This window comes from Microcaecilia unicolor, chromosome 2, assembly GCF_901765095.1.
Source record: "Microcaecilia unicolor chromosome 2, aMicUni1.1, whole genome shotgun sequence".
NCBI lineage: Eukaryota > Metazoa > Chordata > Amphibia > Gymnophiona > Siphonopidae > Microcaecilia > Microcaecilia unicolor.
In genome coordinates, this window is record NC_044032.1 from 540,085,508 (window position 1) to 540,111,595 (window position 26,088).

The 26,088-nt window shown below is 46.5% G+C and overlaps 1 protein-coding gene across 1 annotated transcript in view; it reads right to left on the minus strand.

The window, feature by feature from the left end:
• The window catches only part of PDS5A (PDS5 cohesin associated factor A), a 644,759-nt gene that overhangs the window by 515,447 nt on the left and 103,224 nt on the right, over positions 1 to 26,088 (minus strand). Inside the window, exon 7 of the mRNA XM_030191317.1 lies at positions 13,840 to 13,920. Within this exon, the coding sequence (XP_030047177.1) occupies positions 13,840 to 13,920 (81 nt within the window). The remainder of the gene's footprint in view (positions 1 to 13,839; positions 13,921 to 26,088) is intronic.

Below are 26,088 nucleotides of genomic sequence, written 5' to 3' on the forward strand. Positions count from 1 at the left end.
GGGGAGGGGGGACGTCTCTTCTGATTGGCTGCCAGGGGTCAGGGGATAGTACTTTAGCCGGCAGCTGAAGAGTTTCTCTGCATTTGCGTTACTTACGTTTGGTGGTAACTGGAAAGCCTGATAGTTTTCTCTCAGAACGTGCTCTAGGTTCTGACAGGGATCTGTGTTGTGTTAGAGTATTCTTTTCCTTCCCTCTGGGTTAGCTGCTGCTGTGTGTGTGTGCGTAGCTCTGTAATCAGGGTCAGCTGCTTGTTTGTTTAGTGGGGGCTGGGCATTTGCTCATTTGTTTGTTTGTTTGTTTGTTTTAAGGATTTCTCTGCAGAGTGTCCCGGCCTGCTGGCTCAGTGAGTTTAACCCTTTGTGTACTGTGTGTATGGTGTTCCTGCCTCTGCCAGTGTGTTTATTGGCTCTGTGTGCGTGGGTTCCGGTTCGTCTGCGAGGCCCGCCTGTATGCCTATTTCCCTTCTTCCTGAGGGACTGCAGGGAGGGGTAGCTTAGGGGTATTGGATAGCTGGGGTGTGTGGTGGTGGGTCGGTCTCCCCTTGGCCTCGGCCAGGGCCCAAGGGCTCACGACCAACCCAACGGATTACAGTGCTAGAATTAAAATATCATCAGCGTAACAGAAAGCACTTAAACCCATATTAAATAACAAGGGAGATAATGGTGGCAAAGAGATCCACCGATGGGGTGCCCCACTCTCGGAAAATCTGTCAGGTAATGCTGCATGACCATTCGTGCAGTTGCATGACCCTGCTCAGTCTGTCAACCAGGCTGTTGAACTTCCCCGTGAGTTAAGTGGCTCTGAGAACTATCCTGTTCTGTGCCACATCAGGACAGCCTCCTGACACAGAGGGTATGATCTGGTACCCCCTTGCTTGTTGGTGTAATACGTTACAATCTGATTGTCTGTCTGAATGAGCAAAATTTGGTTCAACAGCCGATTTCTGAAAGCCTTTAGAGTGTTTCAGATTGCCCAGAGCTCTAGATTGTTGATGTGGAGACACGTCTCCTGAGATGACCAAGCACCTTGAGAATGGAGCCCATCAAAATGAGCTCCCCACTCCAAGTGGGATGCATCCATCATCAGCACCTTCTAGGGCTGAGAAATTTGAAACAGAATTCCACTGGTCAAATTCCACCAGAGCAGGTTCTCAACCAACTCTGGAGTTACTCAGATGATATTCACTAGATTTCCAGAGGCTTGAGACCACTGGGAAGCTAGAGTCCACTGTGCAGTTCGTATATGTAGATGTGACAAGGGAGAGACATGCACAGTGGAGGACATGTGACCTAACAACTCAACATCTGCTGGCTGGTACGAAACTGAGTGACAAGAGCAACTAGAGCATCTGCTTGTGTCACAGGGAGAAAATCTCATGTCTGCTTTGTATCTAGCAGGACTCCTATGAACTCCAATTGTTGAACTGGGGGCAGATGGGGTTGGGGTAGTTTAAAACAAACCCTAGTAGCTCTAGCACCTGAATAGTTCTCTGCACAGACTTCTGAGCACCTTCTTTCGATGTGCTCTTCTCCAACCAATCATCAAGGCAGGAAAATACATGGATTCCCAGTCTGCGTACTGATACTACGACTACTCATAGATATTTGGTGAAAACCCTAAGAGCTGATGAAAGTCCAAATGGCAACACAAGATGCTGGAAGTGATGTGTTCCCACCTGAAATCTTAGATACTTCCTGTGGCCTGGCACTATCGGGATAGGAGTGTAGGCTTCCCTTAAGTCCAAGGAGCTGTTACGTCCCTTACCTGAATTGCGGTCCGCACCGCTGGATCGCCGCCAAGCTTCATCCCGGCGGCGATAGCCGACCATGCGGCCGTCGGCGGCAATCTTGCTGGGTCTGGTTCGGTTGGCCGGCCGTGCACTCCGGCCAGGGGCGCGGGTCCGGCTGATGCGATCGCAGGCCTGTCGGCCCCAGTCGCCAGGGTTGGCCATGTTGCGTTGGTTGGATGGCCATGTTGCGTTGGTTGGATGGCCATGTTGCGTTGGCCGGCCACGCAGTCTGGCGGCGTTCCGGAAGCAGCGCCGGTTTCCGGCGCGGGTTGTTTGCTTTGCTTGGTTGCACGGGATTGGACGCCTATCCCAGGGCTCCACTTTTTCCCTTGTAAGCACCAATCTGGAGTGTTTCCTCCAGCTGCGCGAAGTTACAGCTAATGCGGGGACTACTTAAGGACCACAGTTCCGAACACACTTTGCTTTGGCTTCTATGCTTATAGAGGTTTGGTGCTCATCCTGTGCGTTTCATTGCCTTTCGTGTCAGCTGTTACTAGATCTTTGGACTGTACCTGATTACCCGTGGATTGCTGCCTGCCCTGATCTTTTGGACTGTACCTGATTTCCCGTGGATTGCTGCCTGCCCTGACCTTTTGGACTACACCTGATTACCCATTGTGTTGCTGCCTGCATGCTCTCTGGACTGTACCGGCTCACTCTCAGAGTTACGCCCGCCTTGCCACATAGTCTGGTCTGGGCGGCCCAACCCCGTCTGGATCCCGAAGTCCTGGTGGCCACCTGCACCTGGGGGCTCAACTTCTGGGGAACGGTGGTCGTTTCCCAGGTGAAGCTAGGGGTTGTCCGGCTGCCTGACTGAGCACGGTGCAGCTCTTTTCCACCGTGCTCAGTCGGGGCACAAAAGCTCACTGCTCAAGTCACAACAGGATCATAACAGGAGCATAGCCAATCTTGTCCCTGAATCATTAGAGGAGGGTGCCCAAAGAAACTATCCTGAACTTTTCTTTGGCCAAATATTTGTTCAGGGCCCTAAAGGTCTAGGATGGGAGCATCCCCCCCCCTGTTTTTTGTTTCTTTTGCATAAGGAAGTACTTGGAATAGAATCCCTGCCCTTCTAACCCTGGTGGAAAGGGTTTAATTGCACAGGCCTTTAGAAGTGTGGAGAGAGCTGAAAAAAGTTGCTCTCGGGCTCATTTTGTGGTCTCTTTTGCCAATGAAGAGTGTAACTAAGATGGACTATTTGAAAAACCCATCAGCTGGAGATTACAAGGGGCCACCTTTCTTGGAAACAATTCAGCCTCCTTCCTACTGGCAAGTCATATGGTGCAATTACTTTAACTGCGTCTATGCTTCACTGGAGCCAGTCAAAAACTCATCCCCTGCTTTGACTGGGGAGCCGTGTGAGGCTTCTGCGCACACTGTTGATGTGAATGAGCACACTGGGATTTAACAGGCTGAATAAGGTAAGAAGGAGGAGTATACCTGCTCCATATAGTAGGGACCTTGCTTCAACTTGCCCAAAAACCTTGTAGAAGAGGAGGGTACAACAGGCAGCCACAAGGAGAGAGTATCAATGGTATCAATATATTTTTTGATTAGATCCGTGACCTTTTCCACCTTCTCTCCAAAAAGATTATCTCCCCAGCAAGTGGCATCCGCCAACTTCTGCTGGACTACCAGGTCCAAGTCGGAGACACGAAGCCATAAGAGTCTGAGCATCGCTATACTTTGTGCAGAGAACCTGGACGCTATATCATAAGTGTCAAATGCTCCCTGGCCAGGAATGTACGACAGACTGCCTGCTTTTTGGCCAACAGGCGAAGGAACTCAGCCTACTCCGGAGGGAGAGTGTGACAAATCAGTCATACTGTGCACCAAGGATTGCAAGCAGAGGCTAATGTACAGCTGGTATGATTGAATGCGGGAGAAGAGCACTGAGGCCTGATACATCTTATGCCCAAAAGAGTCCAGTGTTTGAGGTTCTCTGCCTGGGGGGTACCAAAGCAAAGTCCCTTGAAGTTCTGGCTCATTTGAGCATGGATTCAACTACCAAGCAATGATGATGCAATTGTGGCACATCAAAACCAGATGCACTCTGAATCTGGTGCATGGTGTCAATCTTTTTGTGGAGTAGTGGGACAGACAGAAGGAACTCCCAATTCTTCACATGAACATCACGCAAGATCTTGTGAAGGGGGACAGTCACAACCTCTCTAGAAGGAGAGTCGTAACACAGAACCCCGAACAACCCCACTCTGGAGTCATCCTCCATCTCCAACTTAATGAGGAGGGCAGCTGCCATTGCCTTGACAAAAGCAGAGGAGGACAAACTCTCTGGTGGAGATTTACACCTCTCCTCTGTTGGGGTCCTCAGTAGACATCCATGAACGGTCCGAATCAAAATCTGCAAAGAACTCCACATGGGACAGCTGAGACTGTGCCTGCCTCAGATAAGAGGAGCCATTTCCATGCCTGGAATGGAGCCAAGATGCAGGCTCTCCTTTACACTCTGACGAAGCTTTCCCCACCAACATCAAAGGAGTACCTGCATGGACTGGTGTTGATGTTGGTGATCGCTTCACAGGCTGAGGTTCAATGGGAGGCAGACTGTGAAAGAGTCATGGCTGGCACAAGCACCCTCTGTGCCAATGAACTCTGAACTTGTACAAGTCCTGCAAATTTCTCTTGGAGCATGGCCTGGACCCATTCAACGAAGGCTGACATCTGCAAAGCCTGGGGCATCGATTCAGAGACAGCCTGCAGAATTGTCGGTGTCGTCTCGGGTACTAGCTACCTGGAGAACTGCTCAAAGGCACCTCCACAGTAGAGAGGGAGCACGCCTCCCGGCGCGCTTCTCGAGCACTGACTACATTGATGCCCCGAAGCTCCCAGCACTGTGTGTCGAGGGGGACCAATGCTTGTGTTTCTTGGCATTCCAACAACTGGATCAATCTGGCCTCTGTTGATCGATAATCTATGTCCGTACCAGCATGAATCAGCCAATCAGCCAATCATCCAAGTACAGGCAAATTTGAATCCCTTTCTTGTAGAGATATGCAGTTACTACCATCATAATTTGGAGAAGGTCCTAGGAGCCATTGCTACACCGAAGGGCAGAACCCTGAATTGAAAAGGTTTGATCAACATGTAGAAAATGTGGAAAGCACATATTCTTCCTTGATTGTGTTGTTCTTGTAAGGTTCTACCAGGTCCAACGAGGTTAGAAACTCCTCCAGCCTGACCAATGAGATTACTGACCCCAACATTTTCAGATGAAAGGAGGACCAGAAGTAAGACATGGACACCTTGTAGATCCAGAATGTGTTGGGATATGCCTCATTTCTTGGGTGCTACAAACTAAATGGAATAGCACTTTCGATCCTGTTCTTGCAGTGACACAAGCTCTATAGCTTTTTGCTGAAACTACTATTGCAACATGAATTTCACAGACTCTCTAAAGGGAGGGAACTGCAAGGAGAAACCTTAACAGCATCTGAAATGGGTTCTGTAAATCACAGGGCATAACGCTGCCAAACAATCTCCAAGGCCTTCTTGTCAAGAGGTAATGAGGGTCCACTACTGGCAGAACAAGCAGAATCTTCCCCCTACCTGCACCTCCAGAGGGAGCCTACTGATCCTCATTGAGGGCCCTTAATGGTGAGGAGAAAGAGGAGGCGCCAGCATCCCATGACCTCCTACCTCCCAAAAGGAAAACCCCTTCTGCCCCCTTGCTGACAAAGAGGTAACTAAAGTCTGCCTGCCCAGGCAGTACGAGCCCTGTTCCCTGATCCACAACTCACAGACTTTGCATTGCTCTTCAGAAGACATTCAACCCTAGCCTCACCCAGGTCCTATAAGAGCCCTTTCAGAACCTTGAAATAAAACCACTGGAAAAATGAATAAGTGAGATTTGGAGGCCGAGGCTACTGACTAGTTTTGGAGCCAAAGCCACCGGCAGACCCTAGAACCCTGAATAGAGCCTTCCTCACACACTCCATAAACATTTGGTGAAATTGGGGCCCCAGAACTACTGAGGGGTCCCTCCACAAGGCCTCCCCAAGTAAGGGGGTAGAAGGTAAAATTATGTATAATCATACCTGATAATTTTCTTTCCATTAATCATAGCTGATCAATCCATAGACTGGTGGGTTGTGTCCATCTACCAGCAGGTGGAGATAGAGAGCAAACTTTTGCCTCCCTATATGTGGTCATGTGCTGCCGGAAACTCCTCAGTATGTCGATATCAAAGCTCCATCCGCAGGACTCAGCACTTAGAGAATTACACCCACGAAGGGACACTCTGCCCAGCTCACCACCGCCGAAACGGGGGAGGGGAATTAACCCAGCTCATCCCCACACAAGTGGGGGAGGGGAATCCGTCCAGCTCATCCCCGCGGAGCGGGGGAGGGACACCACACCCGCCGATGCGGGGGGATCTGGCTTATCCTGCAACCGCAACCGCGGGAGGAGCTGACTGACCCTAACACCGCCGAAGCGGGAGGGGTACAAAGCTGCCCTACAGCCGCACGAAGCGGGAGGGAGTGCCGGCAGAATTTTAAGTCTCAATCCAGCCCCGTAAAACGGAGGGGAGAGGAATGCAGCAGCTCACTGTAACACAAACTCGTCTTAACTCTTGAAGAATCCAAGTGAAAAAACTTGAACACGAAGTCTTTCTGAAGTAACTGAAGACTAAACTTGAACCTGAAATGCAACCAGAATAAAAACAGTACAGATATCTGGGAGGGGCTATGGATTGATCAGCTATGATTAATGGAAAGAAAATTATCAGGTATGATTATACATAATTTTACCTTCCATATCATCAAGCTGATCAATCCATAGACTGGTGGGATGTACCGAAGCAGTACTCACCCAGGGCGGGACATTGAAATCCCTGACCTCAACACTGAAGCTCCAAACCGGGCCTCCGCCCGTGCAGCCACAGTCAAACGGTAATGCTTGGAGAATGTATGAGCCGAAGCCCAAGTTGCCGCCTTGCATATCTCTTCCAAGGAGACGGATCCGGCCTCTGCCATCGAGGCCGCCTGAGCTCTCGTGGAGTGAGCCTTCAGCTGGATAGGCGGCACCTTCCCCGCGGCCACATAAGCCGCTGCAATGGCTTCCTTGACCCATCTTGCCACTGTAGGCTTAGCAGCCTGCAGACCCTTACGAGGACCTGCAAACAGGACAAACAGATGATCCGATTTCCGGAAATCATTGGTCACTTCCAAGTATCTGATGATGACTCGTCTCACATCCAGATATTTAAGAGCAGAGTACTCCTCTGGGTAGTCCTCCCTACGAAAGGAAGGGAGACAGAGCTGCTGATTCACATGGAAGCGAGAAACAATCTTGGGCAGGAAGGAAGGCACTGTGCGAATAGTCACTCCTGCCTCAGTGAACTGCAGAAAAAGCTCTCGACATGAGAGCGCCTGGAGCTCGGAAACTCTTCTGGCTGAAGTGATAGCCACCAAAAAGACTGCTTTCAACGTCAGGTCTTTCAGAGATGCCCTCGACAAGGGTTCAAAAGGCGGCTTCTGCAATGCTCTTAGTACCAGGTTGAGATTCCACGCAGGCACCACTGAGTGCAGAGGAGGGCGCAGGTGATTAACTCCCTTGAGAAAGCGCACCACATCTGGCTGCGAAGCCAGGGAAGCACCCTTCAGGCGGCCCCTGAAGCAAGCCAGAGCCGCTACCTGGACTTTAAGGGAACTGAGCGACAGGCCTTTCTCCAGACCTTCTTGCAGGAACGCCAACACTGAAGAAATTGGAGCAGTGAAGGGAGAAAGTGAGCCTGCTTCACACCACGCTGCAAAGATACGCCAAACCCTGGCGTAAGCAGTAGAAGTAGAGCGCTTCCTCGCTCTCAGCATAGTGGCGATGACCTTGTCTGAGAAGCCCTTCTTCCTCAGACGCTGCCGCTCAATAGCCAGGCCGTAAGACCAAAGGGGGAGGGATCCTCCATCACCACGGACCCTGATGTAACAGGCCCTGCTCCACTGGCAGCCGCAGAGGATCGTCGACTGAGAGCCTGATCAAGTCCGCATACCAGGGACGCCTGGGCCAATCCGGACCCACCAGGATTACCCTGCCGGGATGCTTTGCCACCTGGTCTAGCACCCTGCCCAACATGGGCCAGGGCGGGAACACATAGAGAAGCTCTTGTGTCGGCCACTGTTGGAGAAGAGCATCTACTCCCAGGGATTGAGGGTCCCGTCCTCTGCTGAAAAAGCGCGGCACTTGGCAATTGGCCGATGACGCCATCAGATCTAGGCTCGGCTGGCCCCAGCGCTTCGTGATGTCCAAGAACGCCTGAGCAGATAGCTGCCACTCTCCGGGCTCCAAGGTATGGCGACTGAGAAAGTCCGCCTTGACATTCATGACTCCGGCAATGTGGGCCGCTGAAAGCTGCTCCAGGTTCGCTTCCGCCCACTGGCAAAGATTCATAGCCTCCTTGGCTAGAGGGGCGCTCTTGGTACCTCCCTGGCGGTTGACATAGGCCACAGCCGTGGCATTGTCCGACAGGACCCATACAGGCTTCAACACCAGTACCGGGAAGAACTCCAAAAGCGCCAACCGAATGGCTCTGAGTTCCAGGAGGTTGATAGACCACTTTGCCTCTGCAGGAGACCAGAGCCCCTGCGCTGTCCTTCCCAAGCAGTGGGCTCCCCAGCCCGACAACGAGGCGTCCGTCGTGACGACAATCCACTCTGGGGTCACCAGAGGCATTCCCGCAGACAACTTGTCTGTCTGCATCCACCAGCTCAGCGCCTTGCGCACTGCTGGGTCCAAGGGAAGGCGCACAGCATAATCCTCCGACATCGGAGTCCAGCGCTGCAGCAAAGAGTGTTGTAGTGGTCTCATATGAGCCCTGGCCCAGGGCACAACTTCCATCGTGGCCGTCATAGAGCCCAACAGCTGCACATAGTCCCAAGCCCGAAGGGGAGAGGCTACTAGGAACTGGTCCACCTGAGCCTGAAGTTTGACAATCCGATTGTCTGGCAGGAACACTCTGCCCACTTGGGTGTCGAATCGAACTCCCAGGTACTCCAGGGACTGAGTCGGGCGCAGCTGGCTCTTCTCCCAGTTGATGATCCATCCCAGGGAGCTCAAAAGAGCAACTACCCGGTCCACAGCTTTGCCGCACTCTGCATAAGAGGGGGCTCGGATCAACCAGTCGTCCAGATAAGGATGGACTTGTACCCCTTCCTTTCGTAGGAAGGCCGCGATGACCACCATTACTTTGGAAAAGGTCCGCGGAGCAGTAGCCAACCCGAAAGGGAGGGCTCTGAACTGGAAGTGTCGTCCCAGGACTGCAAAACGCAGAAAGCGTTGATGAGGAGGCCAGATGGGAATATGCAGGTACGCTTCCTTGATGTCCAAGGATGCCAGGAACTCTCCTGCCTTCACTGCCGCTATAACAGAGCGGAGAGTCTCCATGCGAAAGTGCCGCACTTTCAAGGCCCGATTGACCCCTTTGAGGTCGAGGATAGGCCGGACAGAACCTCCTTTCTTTGGTACCACAAAGTAAATGGAGTAACGTCCCTTGCCAAGCTGACTTTCTGGCACCGGAACGACCGCGCCCAGGCGGATCAGATTGTCCAAGGTCTGCTGCACTGCCACAGCTTTGACCGGAGACTTGCAGGGAGAGAGTACAAACCCGTCTTTTAAGGGTCGGCAGAACTCTAGTTTGTAGCCGTCTCTGATGACTTCCAGCACCCACGCGTCTGAAGTTATTGTGGTCCACTCGCCCAGAAACGAGGACAGCCGTCCTCCAATCTGCACTGGGGCGTGGACCAAGACCCCGTCATTGGGTATGAGACCCTGGGGGAGGACCGGAGGGAGCACCTCCGGGACGGCGGTCTCTGCGAAAGGAATGCTGCTTGGGGGAGAAATTCCTCTTGAAGGAAGAGGGGGCAGAGGAACCCGACTTGCCCGGGCGGTACCGACGGGCTTCCTGCAACCGTCCTCTGGAGGTACCGGGACGAGTACTAGCCCGAGCCCTGACCTCTGGTAATTTCTTGCCCTTAGACGTGCCGAGATCGGTCACGATTTTGTCCAGCTCGACCCCAAAGAGCAGCTTGCCTTTAAAAGGCAACCTAGCCAGGCGGGATTTAGAGGCGTGGTCAGCAGACCAATGTTTCAGCCAAAGCCACCGCCGCGCAGAGATTGTCTGAGCCATGCCTTTCGCTGAGTCCCTCAAGACATCATACAGCAAGTCTGCCAAATAGGCTAAGCCCAATTCCAGGGCCGGCCAATCAACCCTCAAGGAATGATCCGAGGGGGAAGCCCGCTGCACCATAGTCAGGCACGCCCTGGCCACATAGGAGCCGCAAACTGAGGCCTGCAAACTTAAAGCAGCCGCCTCAAAGGACGACCTTAAGGCCGCCTCCAATCTTCTGTCTTGGGCGTCCTTTAGGGCCGTGCCACCTTCCACCGGCAACGCCGTTTTCTTAGTCACCGCAGTGATTAAAGAATCCACGGTAGGCCACAGATAGGCCTCAAGTTCACTCACAGCCAAAGGATAGAGGCGGGACATAGCCCTAGCCACTTTAAGGCTCGCTTCTGGGACATCCCATTGAGCCGAAATTAAGGTGTGCATGGCATCATGCACGTGGAAGGTTCTAGGCGGGCGCTTCGTCCCCAGCATAATGGCAGAGCCAACAGGGGCTGAGGGAGAGACGTCCTCCGGAGAGGAAATCTTCAAAGTGTCCATGGCCTGTAACAACAGGTTGGGCAAATCCTCTGGGCTAAAAAGCCGCGCTGCAGAGGGGTCATCCGCTCCATCCGAGCGGGGATCCGTCTCCTCCAAGGAATCCGCAAAGGACCGTTGGGAGACCTCAGACACGCTGCCCTCATCTACATCGGAGGAGACAAATTCCTCCAAGGCCTGGGAATCAACCCGAGGGCGTTTACCTCTGGGAACCTCAACCTCTTTACCAGACGAGGGAGCAGGGGCAGCGTTGTGCATGAGGAAGGCCTGATGCAGCAGCAAAACAAACTCGGGGGAGAAACCCCCCAGACTGTGCACTTCCGCAGCCTGGGCAACAGCCCTAGACGCACCCTCAACCGGCGCTCGCAAGAGCGGGGGAGAGACAAATGGCGTCCGGCGCGAAACTCCGCGAAGGAGCCGCGCGGGAAGAACGGCTCTTAACTTTAGCCGCTTCTGTGCCGTCGCCCAAATTAAGGGCGTTCATGGCATTAATGTCTCCAACCTCAAGGGCGGCCCAAGAAGAAGCCGTCCGAGCCGCGTGGCCGGCCAAGATGGCGGAGGCGAGGAGCGGGGGATGGGCGTTTATGGCGGGAAAAACCGCCACGCCGGAGGAAGGACCGGGACATTCATCGGTCACGAAACTGTCACCCAACAAGGGCGAATCAGGCTTTAAGACCCCCGCATCCCCTCTAGAAGCGCTCAAGCGACCCGGGGAGCGACCCTTTGCGCCCTCGCCCTCCGACGCCATATGCCACGAGGAGAAGAATCGGGGAACCCCCTGCCCGCTATAAAAAGGTAAAAATTACCTGCTGTCCGCTCCGAGTTGTAACGACCTGGTGTCCCAGTGAGTAGCTGCAATAGACGCTTAAATAAACGTCGAAATAAACGCCTTTAAGGACGTTCAAAATTTTTTTTTTTTTTTTTTTTTAACGGAGCCAGCGGGAGGGGGGAGAAAAGGAGGGACCTGGCACCACCAGGTTTGCACTTGCTCAAAAGAGCCCTCAACCCCAGGCACTCAACAAAACCTAAAAAATTAGGCTTGGAGGCCTAGCCAGAGCTGCTGCTGTGTGTGACCACCACCTGCTGAGATAGAGAACATACTGAGGAGTTTCCGGCAGCACATGACCACATATAGGGAGGCAAAAGTTTGCTCTCTATCTCCACCTGCTGGTAGATGGACACAACCCACCAGTCTATGGATTGATCAGCTTGATGATATGGAAGACGCTATTTAGTCACCAAATTAACCTGTCATGCAGGATTTGGCAATCTAGCAGAAAAATGGACACCAGTCTTGTCACAATCGGTTCAGCCATAGCTGGTGCTGCTGAAATAGCAATAACATCTAACTGCTTTACTCACTAACAGCAGCTCCATGGAACCCCAGAACAGAACAAAACAAAACTAAAGCTGCCGCTGCCCCATCACACACAAGACAGTAGGAGCTAGCAGCACTACTCACTCACCACAGCCCTGCATCTTCAAAAATGTATTGTTAATCCAATAAAAAAGGGATTCTCTTATTTTCTTTTTCTGTTTTGTTTTATTTCTATATACTGTCTAAGCTGGGACTTTGTAGCACCTAGGAACTTAAGATTTTTGTTTTCTGAAACTTTTCAATGGTATATGTCTTCTTGGTAATTGATAAGATCTCCCCAAGCCATCCACAACTAAAAAGCTAGATTACTTATTGGGAACCCAAACTACACCTGACAGTGGTATATTAAGATTCAAAGGAGGCACAAAGATTTTTTGCATGCTTATAGGATAGTGATTCCCAAACCAGTTCTGGGCGAACCCTACATAAGTAATGCCACACTGGGAAAAGACCAAGGATCCATCGAGCCCAGCATCCTGTCCACGACAGCGGCCAATCCAGGCCAAGGGCACCTGGCAAGCTTCCCAAACGTACAAACATTCTATACATGTTATTCCCAGAATTGTGGATTTTTCCCAAGTCCATTTAGTAGCGGTTTATGGACTTGTCCTTTAGGAAACCGTCTAACCCCCTTTTAAACTCTGCCAAGCTAACCGCCTTCACCACGTTCTCCGGCAACGAATTTCAGAGTTTAATTACGCGTTGGGTGAAGAAAACTTTTCTCCGATTTGTTTTAAATTTACTACACTGTAGTTTCATCGCATGCCCCCTAGTCCTAGTATTTTTGGAAAGCGTGAACAGACGCTTCACATCCACCTGTTCCACTCCACTCATTATTTAATATACCTCTATCATGTCTCCCCTCAGCTGTCTCTTCTCCAAGCTGAAAAGCCCTAGCCTCCTTAGTCTTTCTTCATAGGAAAGTCGTCCCATCCCCGCTATCATTTTAGTCGCCCTTCGCTGCACCTTTTCCAATTCCACCTTTATCTTTCTTAAGATGCGGCGACCAGAATTGAACACAATACTCAAGGTGCGGTCGCACCATGGTGCGATATAACGGCATTATAACATCCTCACACCTGTTTTCCAGTCAGGTTTTCATGATATCCAAAATGAATATTCATGACATCAATTGCTGTATCAAGTATGCAAATTGATCTCATGAATATTCATTGTGGAGATTCTGAAAATCTGACTGGCTGTGGTTCCCCCAGGACAAGTTATGAAACCACTGTTACAGAGGATGGCCCAAAGTATTAATCTACTCATTTTAAGATGTACGAGCCTAACCTCAATTCACAGTCAACTAGACCCAAGAAATTAAGTTATCCCTTTGATATCACAAGCCACGTAATCACTCACCAGGAACTCAGCTCTTTCAATTGCTAAGTTTTTAGGACAGAGAGCAACTATTTAGCATTTAAGCTTTACTGTTTGTTTGGGCATTTAGTGCAGGTGTGGGATCTTGACTATATGATGAGTTATGCTCTCATCACGTATTAGCTTTTTAATTCGGTTTAATCACTGATTGTATCACTGTTAATTTTATTATGAATTTTTATTTGGAATTCATCTTTGGAATATAGATGAAATGAAATGGAATGAAATGAGATGCGCTAGAGAAACAAAGAGTCCCAGAAGTACAAGTGTTCATACAAAATGCTGTTTTTCTTTTTGTGTTCAGGGACTTGACATTTAACATATATGGACAAGTGCCCAGTATAAAAAATATATATATATGAACACTGCATACTGTACAATCATGCTCCTGAGAGCATCAGTGAAAGTAGCACACTGTGATGTCAAACATTGTTACAGAAACAACTTAAAACATGTTCATCATATAGTCTCACCACTTTTAATTTTCTGAATCATGATATAAAATACTACAAGTTCTAAACAGTTTTTAAAGTTTTGACATACACACTGATTACACTAAAGAGCACAAATTCTTCACATTAGGGGAAAAGGCACAAGTCTGCGCTGAGCTTCTTACGTACATTGGCGATGCATGGCTCAATAGTCTGGACTGTCCTTTTCAGCAAAAATTTAGACAGATCAAACGCTTGTTTGTTTAGGTTCTGGATAGAAAAAAAAACACATTTTATCACATAAAATATACAGTGATATTCCATATTATTAAAAACATAGAAAATAAATAAGCAACAAATTATTCTAAAATACCACTCAGTGTGTCATTCTGGAAAGAGTGTGCATGTAGAAGTAGGAAATGTGTCCAGCTCTATGGTGCAAGGTAAGCCAGGCAGAGTAACCAGAACATACCGGAAAGAAGTCCCCATGGTTATACCTGGGGGGGGGGGGGGGGGGGGGGGACACTGAGGCACAATGGTAAACCCAGGGACCATAGTACTGACAGTGGCATTAGAGAATTGTGTTGGGGTTGGAGGCAACCCAAACCTGTAGCAGTAGAGGAGACTGGATGTACTTCTGGTAGCAGTGAGAGAAAAGAGAGGGGAGGGGAACAGAGAGGTAAGGAAAGCAGTGGGTCAAGTGAGACGGCAGTTAAGAGCAGTAACAGGGGAGAAGAAAAAATAAAGTTAGGTTTGAGGGTTAAGATGAAAAGAGGTAATAAACTGCAATAAATAGTAATTTGAATAAAATATTTGCAAGTTTCAGCTAGTTATAGATTACATTACACTGAAAAAATATATTGTTAAAATGACAAAAACATAAGCCTAAAAATTTCAAAGGTGATACTAGCCTTTGAGAACCTAGCTCACCTATTCACTAAGTGAGCAACATTTCACAATTTGTGAGCAGAAAAACAGCTGTCCTGGAACACTATAAAGAGAGGGATCTATCACAATGCAAGCCAGGGCAGCTACAGGATACTAAAGAGAAGAAGCTGACTCTACTGTGCTCAGAAAGCAGGTGGGAAAGGGAAAAGTCAGAAATCGACCACTTTAAATATTACTTTAGCAACATACTATTTGTATAAATTGCTGTGTAATAAAATTTCCTGAATCAGAAAACAAGAACTGGGAGGAGGAAGCCAGAGAGGAGTAGGCAGATGTGATGAAAAAGAAACACAAAATAGAGGAAATCGGAAAAGTGGAGATGGCACAGGAATCTAAGGATGCAGAGTAGCACTGGCATTTCACATTCATACAACTTGACTTTTCGATAGCAAACTGTTCTTGAGGGTTTGTTAATACCACAACATAGGAAATTTCTAGGGCCTTAATTTATTCTGACCAATTTAACAGTACATTACTGATAATAAAGTAAAATATACATTACTATCTTAGGAACAGCCATCTACTCATACTGGAAGGAAAGGATCTAATTTGATTACATAGGCATATATGTAAAATATTACATTAGATCATACAGAATGGTCTGGACAGAGAAAATTCTGATTGACAGAGTAATGATTATATATCTTGTGACACTATTTTGACTTCTCACCATCCCTCATAGCCATACTTTTTTAATAACTTTTTTATTTTATTGCAGACACACACCAAGGCACATCATCAGCAACAGCGGGTTGTCTTAAAAAAAAAAAAAAAGCCAATGAAACAAAAGACATACCAAGAGGATACTGCAATAACAAAATGTTCAACATTATGATTAGCCCCTGGTCTCATGCCATGCCCAGTATTTGGTCCAGACTGCACTATATATTTGAGTTTTCCTTTGCGTGAGATTTGTGGCATATTCAAACCTCACAATTTCTGCCAATTTGGTCTTCCATACTAGAATGTCTGGTATCTTTTTCCACTGAAACATAATGGTAAGTTTCACGGCATGTAAATAGTATGACAGAAGAGATTTGTGTTTCTTGAGCAAAACAGTATCCTCCTATCTCTCCAACAAGCAGAGTCCTGGGGTAAAAGTGACCCAATTAGTGAACATCAAAGAAAACTCATTCTCTATTATCTTTCAGAAATGTTGAACCTCACTGCATCCCACCATCCTCCCATACCCTCTCCAACACCTAGGGTCACAGTCGGGCTAAAGAGTGAGTAGTCAGGGCAGCGATAAATTTGGCAGAGAAGCTTGTATATAAGCGCTTGGCTCTTATTACAAATTGATAATTTAGAAATTTGTAACCGCATCTGTTGCCAATCAGTCTCATCCAATTCCAGACTCAGGTCATAAGAACTGGCATCCAACAGTGGCCAAGACAGATCACAAGTACCTAGCAGAATCCCAAAGAGTAGTAATTTTCTATGCTAACAACCCCAGTGACAAGTAGTGGCGATTCCAACACCCAGTTTGGAGTCTTTATCAAACTCCTTGTTCCCAAAATGAAAAGCAAAGATTAATAATCAATTTGGGGACCTGGGCCAGATTCATTATGACCTTCTCTAATGCAGTTGGCAACCTCAACTGCATGTCCTCCCCTTGCAACTCCAAATAAATATATCTGATGTGGACTGCAAGATTATAGTAGGTATATTGTTCCTCAAAGATTTTAAAAATAGATCCCGTCAAATCTGCTCCAGACAACATAGGCCTGCTCTCATCCAGAGAAGGATATCTGCAGATATTAAAGTAACTGTGGAAAGGTGTATTTTTGGTAGCAGTGAGGCTATGGGGGAAAACCACATACTCCAAGTATAGACCTCTCTCCTCGCTATCCTCCATGTTTTAAGAATGTGAGACAAAATAGAGCTGGCCCTACTTAGTGTGGGAGATTTGGGATCATAATATAATAAGGCAGCCAGCCCAGGACAAACGATCTGCTCTGTCTTCAAGTAACCCACTTCTGCTTAGAGTCTGGCCTTGCAATCCCACCATCCTTGCAACCATATAGTAGTTAGCCACATTAGGCAAATACAAATCTACAGTATTCTCAGGAAGTAGCAGAGTGGATCATTTAAGATGAGGCACCTTATTCCCCCATATGAAGGATGAAATACAGCCATTCAGATTCTTAAAAACTGTTCTAGGGATGTTACTGAGAAGATGCTGGAAAAGGTACAACAGCTTTGGAAGAACCACCATTTTAATAAGATGGGACTATCGGTCTAAAGAAGATTTAAGCTGAATCAGCAGTTGGTGGTAGTTCCAGCTTATATAAGAGGCTCAGTTTGTGGGGAACTTGAACTCCAAGATAGAAAAAGTTAATGTGAATTATCTGAAATATTTCCAGGCACCTAAGCACCCCATAAATGGCCATACAAGCAAAATCTGAGATTTTTGACAGTTAAGTTTACAGGCAGACCTCCAAGCACTTTACTAACCGTATCAACTTAGGTACTGAGCTGCTAGGAATGGTCACAAATATCAGGACAATATCTGGTTTATTATAACCAATCAGGGTTTGTGAAGGGGAAAATTTTAGGGGACAACATTAGAAGGCAGTGAATGTCTCTGGTAAGATACAGAGGGATAAAATCAAGGTAATGTGTGTAGCAGAAAAGGCATTCGATAGAGTGGAATGGAACTTTTTATTTAGGGTGTTGGAGAAAACTGGGCTGTGTAATTGTTTTGGGAAGTGGGTGTAATCCCTATATGAAGCTCCAACTAATCAAATTCTGGTTAATGGGCTCAGTTCTGATCTGTTTTGTCTAGGAAGAAGGGTAGGCAGGGGTGTCCGATGTCCCATTACTGTTTGTATTAGCTATTTTATTTATTATATTTGTATCCCACATTTTCCCACCTTTTTGCAGGCTCAATATGGCTTACATTGTATCATAAAGGCGTTCGCCAATTCCAGCAGAGAGACAAATACAGGTTATGTTATGGTCGAATAAGCTAGGTGTAAATCAGGGACCATGGGAGTCGAAGAGAGGAAAGTTGTATATTGTCCAGTACGATCCTTGGTTTTACTGTGTTGCTGGGTGTAGATATTTATGTAGGGTCGGTGGGGTAAGCTTTTTTTGAACAGGCTGGTTTTTAATGATTTTCTGAAGCTTAAGATGGTCATAGACTAAACCTTATACTTGCAGATACAAAATGGATACCCACATCGTGGTCAGACCACTACAAAGCATACATCTCCCTCCAATGGCGAACAAAAACCACAATCAAAAAACAAGAACGAAAAACCTACACCACCAGAGGAAAAATAGACCCGGTAGTATTCTGGCAACAGATCTATTACAACGGATGGACGACAAAGGCAGACACAACCAAATTCCTCCTAGACTGGGACAATAGATGCAGAACAATATTAGACAACATCGCCCCAACTCAAACTAGAACCTCACACAGAAAGAACTCAATACCGCAGTTCAACGAAGAACTGAAAAAACTCAAAACACAAGTTAGGAAATTAGACCGTGCGTGGAATAAAAAGAAAGACGATCCCACACTTAATGCCTGGAAACAACTCAGAAGAAAATATAAATACACCATAAGACAAACCAAAAGATTATACTACAAAACTGAAATTGGACCAAATTACAAGGATACACACAAACTCTTCCAACTCGTGAATAAACTACTAGACACCACACCAGTCACGAATAACAGCAAAGACACACCAGGCGCTGAAAACCTTGCGAAGTACTTCAAAGAGAAAATAGTACAACTGCGACTTAAAATACCTGTCAGCTCCATCGAATACGCTGCACTCCTAGACTGCCTAGACCCAGACCCTGGAGTATACCCAGCAGATAGGATCTGGACTGAATTCGAGATACTATCGGAACATCTCATCTCCCAAACGCTTAAAAGATTTGCCAAATCTCAATGCAAACTAGATATATGCCCAAATAACCTTATGAAATCGGCCCCTCAGCACTTTATAACAGATCTAACGAAACACAAGAATTTCATGCTAGAAAATGGACTCTTCCCAAAGGAGAAAGGAAATATTCTACTCAACCCCATACCCAAAGAAGCAAAGAAAAATGCGAGTGAATTAACCAACTATAGACCAGTAGCATCCATTCCCTTAATAACCAAACTAACAGAAGGGATGGTAACCAAACAGCTCACAGACTATCTAAACAAGTTCTCAATACTACACGACTCTCAGTCAGGATTTCGTTCTAATCACAGTACTGAAACAGTATTAATTATGTTCATGACGAAATTCAAACAAACGATTGCAACCGGCAAGAATATGGTAAAATTATGTACCATACCTGATAATTTTCTTTCCCTATCATCAAGCCGATCAATCCATAGACTGGTGGGTTGTGTCCATCTACCAGCAGGTGGAGATAGAGAGCAATCTTTTGCCTCCCTATATGTGGTCATGTGCTGCCGGAAATTCCCCAGTATGTCAATATCAAAGCTCCATCCGCAGGACTCAGCACTTAGAGAATTACACCCACAAAGGGACACTCTGCCCAGCTCACCACCGCCGAAGCGGGGGAGGGGAAATATTCCAGCGCACCATCGCCGGGGCGGTGGGCGGGAAACCACACCCGCCGATGCGGGAGGAACTGGCTTATCCTGCTACCGCAACCGCGGGAGGAGCTGGCTTACCCTAACACCGCCGAAGCGGGAGGGATACAAAGCTACTCTACAGCCGCACGAAGCGGGAGGGAGCGCCGGCATAATTTAGTTATCAATCCAGCCACCGCCGAAGTGGGGGGAGAGGAGGCAGCAGCTCACTGTAACACAAAATCGCCTCAACTCGAAGAGACTTCAATTGGAAGAACTTGAACACGAAGTCCTCGTGAACAAGAAATGAAGACTGAACTTGAACCTGAAATATAACCAGAACACAAACAATACAGATATCTGGGAGGGGCTATGGATTGATCGGCTATGATTAAGGGAAAGAAAATTATCAGGTATGATACATAATTTTACCTTCCCTATCATCAAGCCTATCAATCCATAGACTGGTAGGATGTACCGAAGCAGTACTCACCCAGGGCGGGACATGGAAATCCCTGAACGCAACACTGAAGCCCCAAACTGGGCCTCGGCCTGAGCAGCCACATCCAAGCGGTAATGTCGTGAGAAGGTATGAGCCGACGACCAAGTAGCCGCTCTGCAAATCTCTTCCAAGAAGACAGATCTGGACTCCGCCATCGAGGCTGCTTGTGCTCTCGTAGAGTGTGCCTTCAGCTGAATAGGCGAAATCTTCCCCGCCGCCACATAAGCTGACGCGATCGTCTCCTTGACCCAACGTGCCACTGTAGACTTAGCTGCCTGCAGACCCTTACGAGGGCCTGCGAACAGCACCAACAGATGTTCTGACTTCCGGAAATCATTGGTCACTTCCAAGTATCTGATGATGACCCGTCTAACATCCAGGTATTTGAGCGCAGGGTACTCCTCTGGGTAATCCTCCCTATGAAAGGAGGGTAGGTAAAGCTGCTGATTCACATGGAATCGAGAAACAATCTTGGGCAGGAAGGAAGGCACTGGGCGAATCGATACTCCTGCCTCAGTGAATCGCAGGAACGGTTCTCTACACGAGAGCGCCTGGAGCTCGGAAACTCTTCTGGCTGATGTGATAGCCACCAGGAAGACTGCTTTCAATGTCAGGTCCTTCAGCGATGCCCTTGGCAAGGGCTCGAAGGGCGGCTTCTGCAAGGTCCGTAGTACCAGATTGAGATTCCATGTAGGCACAATCGAGTGCAGAGGGGAGCGCAGGTGATTAACTCCTTTGAGAAAGCGTACCACATCCAGCTGTGAAGCCAGGGAAGCCCCCTTCAGACGACCCCTGAAGCAAGCTAGAGCCGCCACCTGGACTTTCAGCGAACTGAGCAACAGGCCTTTCTCCAGCCCTGACATGTGTGCAAACCTCATCATCAACTACAGAAGACGTCTGACCGCTGTGCTTGCCAACAAGGGTTTTGCCACCAAGTATTAGGTCTTGTTTGCCAGAGGGATTAAATACTTATTTCCCTCTGCAGAATGCAAATAAATTCATATACTTTCCACAATGTGATTTTCCGGATTTAATTTGTGATGTGCTATCTCTCACTGTTACCAATAACCTACCCTTCAATTATGGGCTGCTCATGTCTTTGTCAGTGGGCAAACTTACAAAATCAGCAAGGGATCAAATACTTATTTCCCCCACTGTATCTACACCCCTCTCATTTCCACTATCCATGATGTATTGTAAGCCGCATTGAGCCTGAAAGAGGTGGGAAAATGTGGGATACAAATGCAATAAATAAATACAAATAGATTGTTTTCACAGCTTTTGGCAGTGGGTTCCATAGCTGAGTACTTATATAGGAGAAGCTGGATGCATAGGTTGTTTTGTATTTGATTCCTTTGCAATTTGGGTAGTGGAGATTTAGGTATGTTCAAAATGATCTGGTTCTGTTTCTGGTTGGTAGATCTATAAGGTCTAACATGTATCCTGGGACTACACCGTAGATGATTTTGTGGACCAGGGTGCAAATTTTGAAGGTGATATGTTCTTTGATTGGGAGCCAATTTAGTTTTTCTCTGATCTGGTCCTTGGTGGCGTGCAGAGCATAATGCGAGAGGTTGTGGTATTGGGTCCCCTGGGAAACTGAACATAACGATCAAGTTTGACCTACTATATGGGATGAACCCGCAAAGAAAAACTACTGTAGCTGCACTTAATTTTCAAAAGGGCGACTATAATAAAATGAGGAAAATGGTTAAAAAGAAACTAAAAGGATCAGCTGCTAAGGTTAGGATACTAAATCAGGCATGGATGTTATTAAAAACTACCATCTTGGAAGCCCAGTCCAGATGCATTCCACGTATTTACAAAGGTGGAAAGAAGAGAAAACGTCAGCCTGCATGGTTAAAAGGTGAAGTAAAAGAGGCCATTACAGCCAAAAGATTGTCCTCCAAAGAATGCAAAAAGGACCAAATGAAGAAAATAAGAAGCAACGTAAGCACTGGCAAGTCAGATGCAAAGCACTAATAAAGAAGACTAAAAGAGAATATGAAGAGAACCTTGTCACACAGGCTAAAACTCACAGTAACAACTTTTCAGGTACATCAAAAGCAGAAAGCCTGCGACGGAATTCGTCGGACCGTTAGATCACGAAGGAGCAAAAGGGCCACTCAGGGAGGAGAAGGCCATAGTGGAGAAACTGAACGAATTCTTTGCTTCTGTCTTTACGGAAGAATGTGTAAGAGATCTGCCTGTACCAGAAATAGTTTTCATGGGTGATGATGCGGAGGAGCTGAAAGAAATCTCGGTGAACCTGGAAGATATACTGAGTCAAACTGACAAATTAAAGAGTAGTAAATCACCTGGACCGGGTGGCATACATCCAAGGGTTCTCAAAGAACTTAAGCGTGAAATTGCTGATCTGCTGTTAGTAATATGTAACAAGCAGTACCTTAAGATTGGGGGGTGGCCAATGTGACACCAATTTTTAAAAAGGGTTCTAGGGGTGATCCAAGAAATTATAGACCGGTGACGTTGGTGTCGGGAAAAATAGTGGAAACTAGTATAAAGAATAAAATTACAGAACACATACACAAACATGGTTTAATGGGACAGAGTCAGAATGGGTTCAGCCAAGGGAAGTCTTGCCTCACCAATTTGCTACATTTCTTTGAAGGTGTGAATAAACATGTGGATAAAGGTAAGCCGATTGATGTAGTGTATCTAGATTTTCAGAAAGCTTTTGATAAAGTTTCTCACGAAAGACTCCTGAGAAAAATTAACGAGTCATGGGATAGGAGGCAAGGCTCTGATGTGGATTAGGAATTAGTTATTGGACAGAAAACAGAGGGTAGGGTTAAATGGTCATTTCTCTCCATAGAGGAGGGTGGAATGCCGCAGGGATCTGTACTGGGATTATACAAAACTTTTCAAGGTTGTTAAAACACATTCAGACTGTGAAATATTGCAGGAATACCTTAGGAAATTGGAGGACTGGGCATCCAAATGGCAGATTAAATTTAATGTGGACAAATGCAAGGTGATGCACATTGGAAAGAATAATCCTAATCATAGTTACCTGATGCTAGGGTCCACCTTGGATGTCAGTGCTCAAGAAAAAGATCTGGGTGTCAGTGTAGATAATACACTGAAATCTTCTGTTAAGTGTGTGGCGGCACCCAAAAAAGCAAACAGGATGCTAAAAATTATTAGGAAAGGATGGTGAATAAGACCAAAAATAGGGGGCGTGTCAAGATGGCGCCGAGAGCGGAGGTTTGGTAAGCAGCTCCAGCCTAGCCTCGGAAATTTTTCCTTTTTTTCTTTACTGAAAATGCCTCACTCGAAACGGAAAGGGGTCGTCCGGATAGTTCCCACACCTACCGGTACTTCCACACTGACGAGGCCAGGTTTGGAGCGCTTTTTCCCTGCTCTTTCTCGTGGAATTAGCGGGTCGGAGTCCATTGCAGGAGGAGCCGGTGAAGCGGCTACCTTGCTGGAAACGGAAACATCTCTACCCCCCCCCCCCCCCCCCCCCCCCCCCCCGCCGAACTCTATGGATTCCTCCATGCCCTGCGCACACAGCGAGTCGAGAGGGAAACCCATCGTATGCCGGAAAGGCTGACGCTGGAGGACCTTGTGGGGCATTCGACCCTGTGGAACTAACAGCTGCAGCGGGGAAAGAACCGGAGGTCAGCCTAGGTCAGATTTGGCTGAAGTTGCTGGATATGGACAAAACCTTGCAGCAGTCTTCTAAGGAGGTAAAAACTTTGAATATTACTGTACAAGAATTGAAGGACTCCATATAAGTTGTAAAACAAGATTTTTCCTCTAAGATAGAGACTTTACAGAAAGAGATGATTCAAAACACTGAATTTAAAATGGCTGCAATAAAAGATAATATGGAATTAAGAAGAAAAATAGAGCAAATGGAGAACTTTAATAGAAGACTAAACCTTCGTCTACTTAATTTTCCTAAGTTAGTAGGGATTTCCCCATTAGAAATTTTTACAAGATTTTTGAGAGAAAACTTAAATTTTCCACATGAGGCAATCCCGCCATTAAATAAAATATATTATATACCTAATACAATTAAAAAAGTAGAAGGAGAGAAATCAGTGGATTTAAATAACATTACAGCCATTCTGGAACAATCTTTAGAAGAAGCAACCGAAAGAGCAACTTTGATCGTTTCTTTTGTCTTCCAGCAAGATTTGAACTCAGTAATGAGACTTTACTTCAAAACTACAAATCGTATATTTGGAGGACACAAAATCTGGATTTATCCAGATGTAACAAAGACTACTCAACAAAAAAGAAAATTGTTTCTTTCTATGAGGTCTAAAATAGTAGAAATAGGAGGTTCCTTCCTTCTGGCATATCCATGTAAATGTGTTGTAAGGTTAAGTCAAACAAAATATGTGTTTTTTAATCCTGATCAGCTTAAATCTTTCCTAGACTCAAAACAACAATAGAGACTTTGAAGGAGTAAAACGAGAATATACGCGGCATCAATTTCTTATTTAGAGATTAATATAATGTAATCTTCACAAATTCCTACCCCCCTTCTTAAATTGAGGTCTAATGAAGCTGAATGACATGTTACTATTGGGGAAAGTAAATTCCTGTATATTTAATTTGTTTCTAAAGCTGTATTTCACTTAACAGTTTTTGTATGTCTGTTTAAGTTGTAAAAATTCAATAAACAAATAATTAAAAAAAAAAAAAAAAAAAAAGACCAAAAATACTATAATGCCTTTGTATTGCTCCATGGTGTGTCTGCACCTTGAGTACTCCATTCAGTCTGGTCGCCGTATCTCAAAAAAGATATTGTGGAATTAGAAAAGGTTCAAAGAACAGCAATCAAAATGATAAAGGGGATGAACTCCTCTCGTATGAGAAAAGGCTAAAGAGGTTAGTGCTCTTCAGTTTGAAAACAGACAGATGAGGGGAGGTATGATTGAGGTCTACAAAATCCTGAGTGGTATAGAACGAGTAGAAGTAAATCAATTTTCACTTGTTCCAACAGTACAAAGACTAAGGGGACACTCAAGGAAATTACATGGAAATACTTTTAAAACAAATAGGAGGAAATATTTTTTCAGTCAATGAATAGTTAAGCTCTACAACATTTGGCCACAGGATTTGGTAACAGCGGTTAGCTTTCTGGGTTTAAAAAAGTTTTGGACAAATTCCTGGAGGAAAAGTCCATAGTCTGCTATTGAGACAGACAGGGGAAGCAACTGCGTGCCCTGGGATTTGTAGTATGGAGCGTTGCCACAATTTGGGTTCCTGCCAGGTACTTGTGAACTGGCTTGGCCACTGTTTGGAAAAGAGGATACTGGGTTAGATGGACCATTGGTCTGGCCCAGTATGGTTACTCTTATGTTCTAAAGCGGTTCTGCTTACCTTGTGTTTGAATGTTCACCTTTTATGCTCCATAGATTCTGTTTTATTTCGGCAGACTTAGGCCGTACCTGGTATGTCGGAGGCTAATGCTTTGCTGCTGGCCAAGTTTTGGAAAAGAAAGCTATTTTGTCAGTGTGGCATACCAACACTGCCCCATAACTTTCTTCCTGGAGAACTCTGATGTTGACTCAGCCTGCATGGAGCGCACACAAGCTGGGAATGCAGATCCCCAGCGATGGACTGAACTCCAAAATGCTTGGGAGCCATACTGGACTGGGCTACCACATTGGGAGAGGAGCCTGCTGCTGAACCGTTGACTATCACTACAGGGCTGTTGCGGGGGGGGGGGGGGGGGGGGGGTGCCTTCAAGTTTCTGTTTTTGGAGTTATTGGTGGATAATGCTGGTTGCCTACTTCCTGCCACATTCTTTGATGATCTGTCTGAGGTGATCACTCTTTTTTTTTGGGGGGGGGGGGGGAGGAGGGTGTTCATGGAGACTGCAAAATGGAAAATTGTAAGGTATGATTGAGAGTACTTTTCTGATGGCGTGAGTATATATTCTCTTTGTTTTTTGTATTGTTTCTTGGTGCGCAGATATGAAATGTACTGCATACTTGCACAAAAATAAAATAAAAATTACTACTTAGTGTACTGAGTAAATGAATAAATAAATAGATACATAAATAGAATTACTACTTAGTGGTTTCCTAAAGCTATGTGTGATAGGCAGCGTCTGCACCGAGCTCTGTCAGATGACATCACCTACATGTGAGAATACATTGGTCCTGCTTGTCCTCTGAGACAATTTTACTCACTGTTGCTCTCACCCAAGGCATCTTGCCTGGCAATAGGCACAGTCATGTTGATTTGTCCACATATTACACAGACTGGTCCAGCGAATGCCTGTTTTATAGTTACTCTCCTATCGAGAAAACTCTTAACCTAGGGCAGCTGATGGGTGTAAGGACAAGAAAAATGTCCTTTAGGTCACATCACTAATGGCTGTCAAATTCCCATATCCATGTTTTCATGCTACTTTGAAATGTCTTACTGGGGAGTATTTCACACTATTACAAGG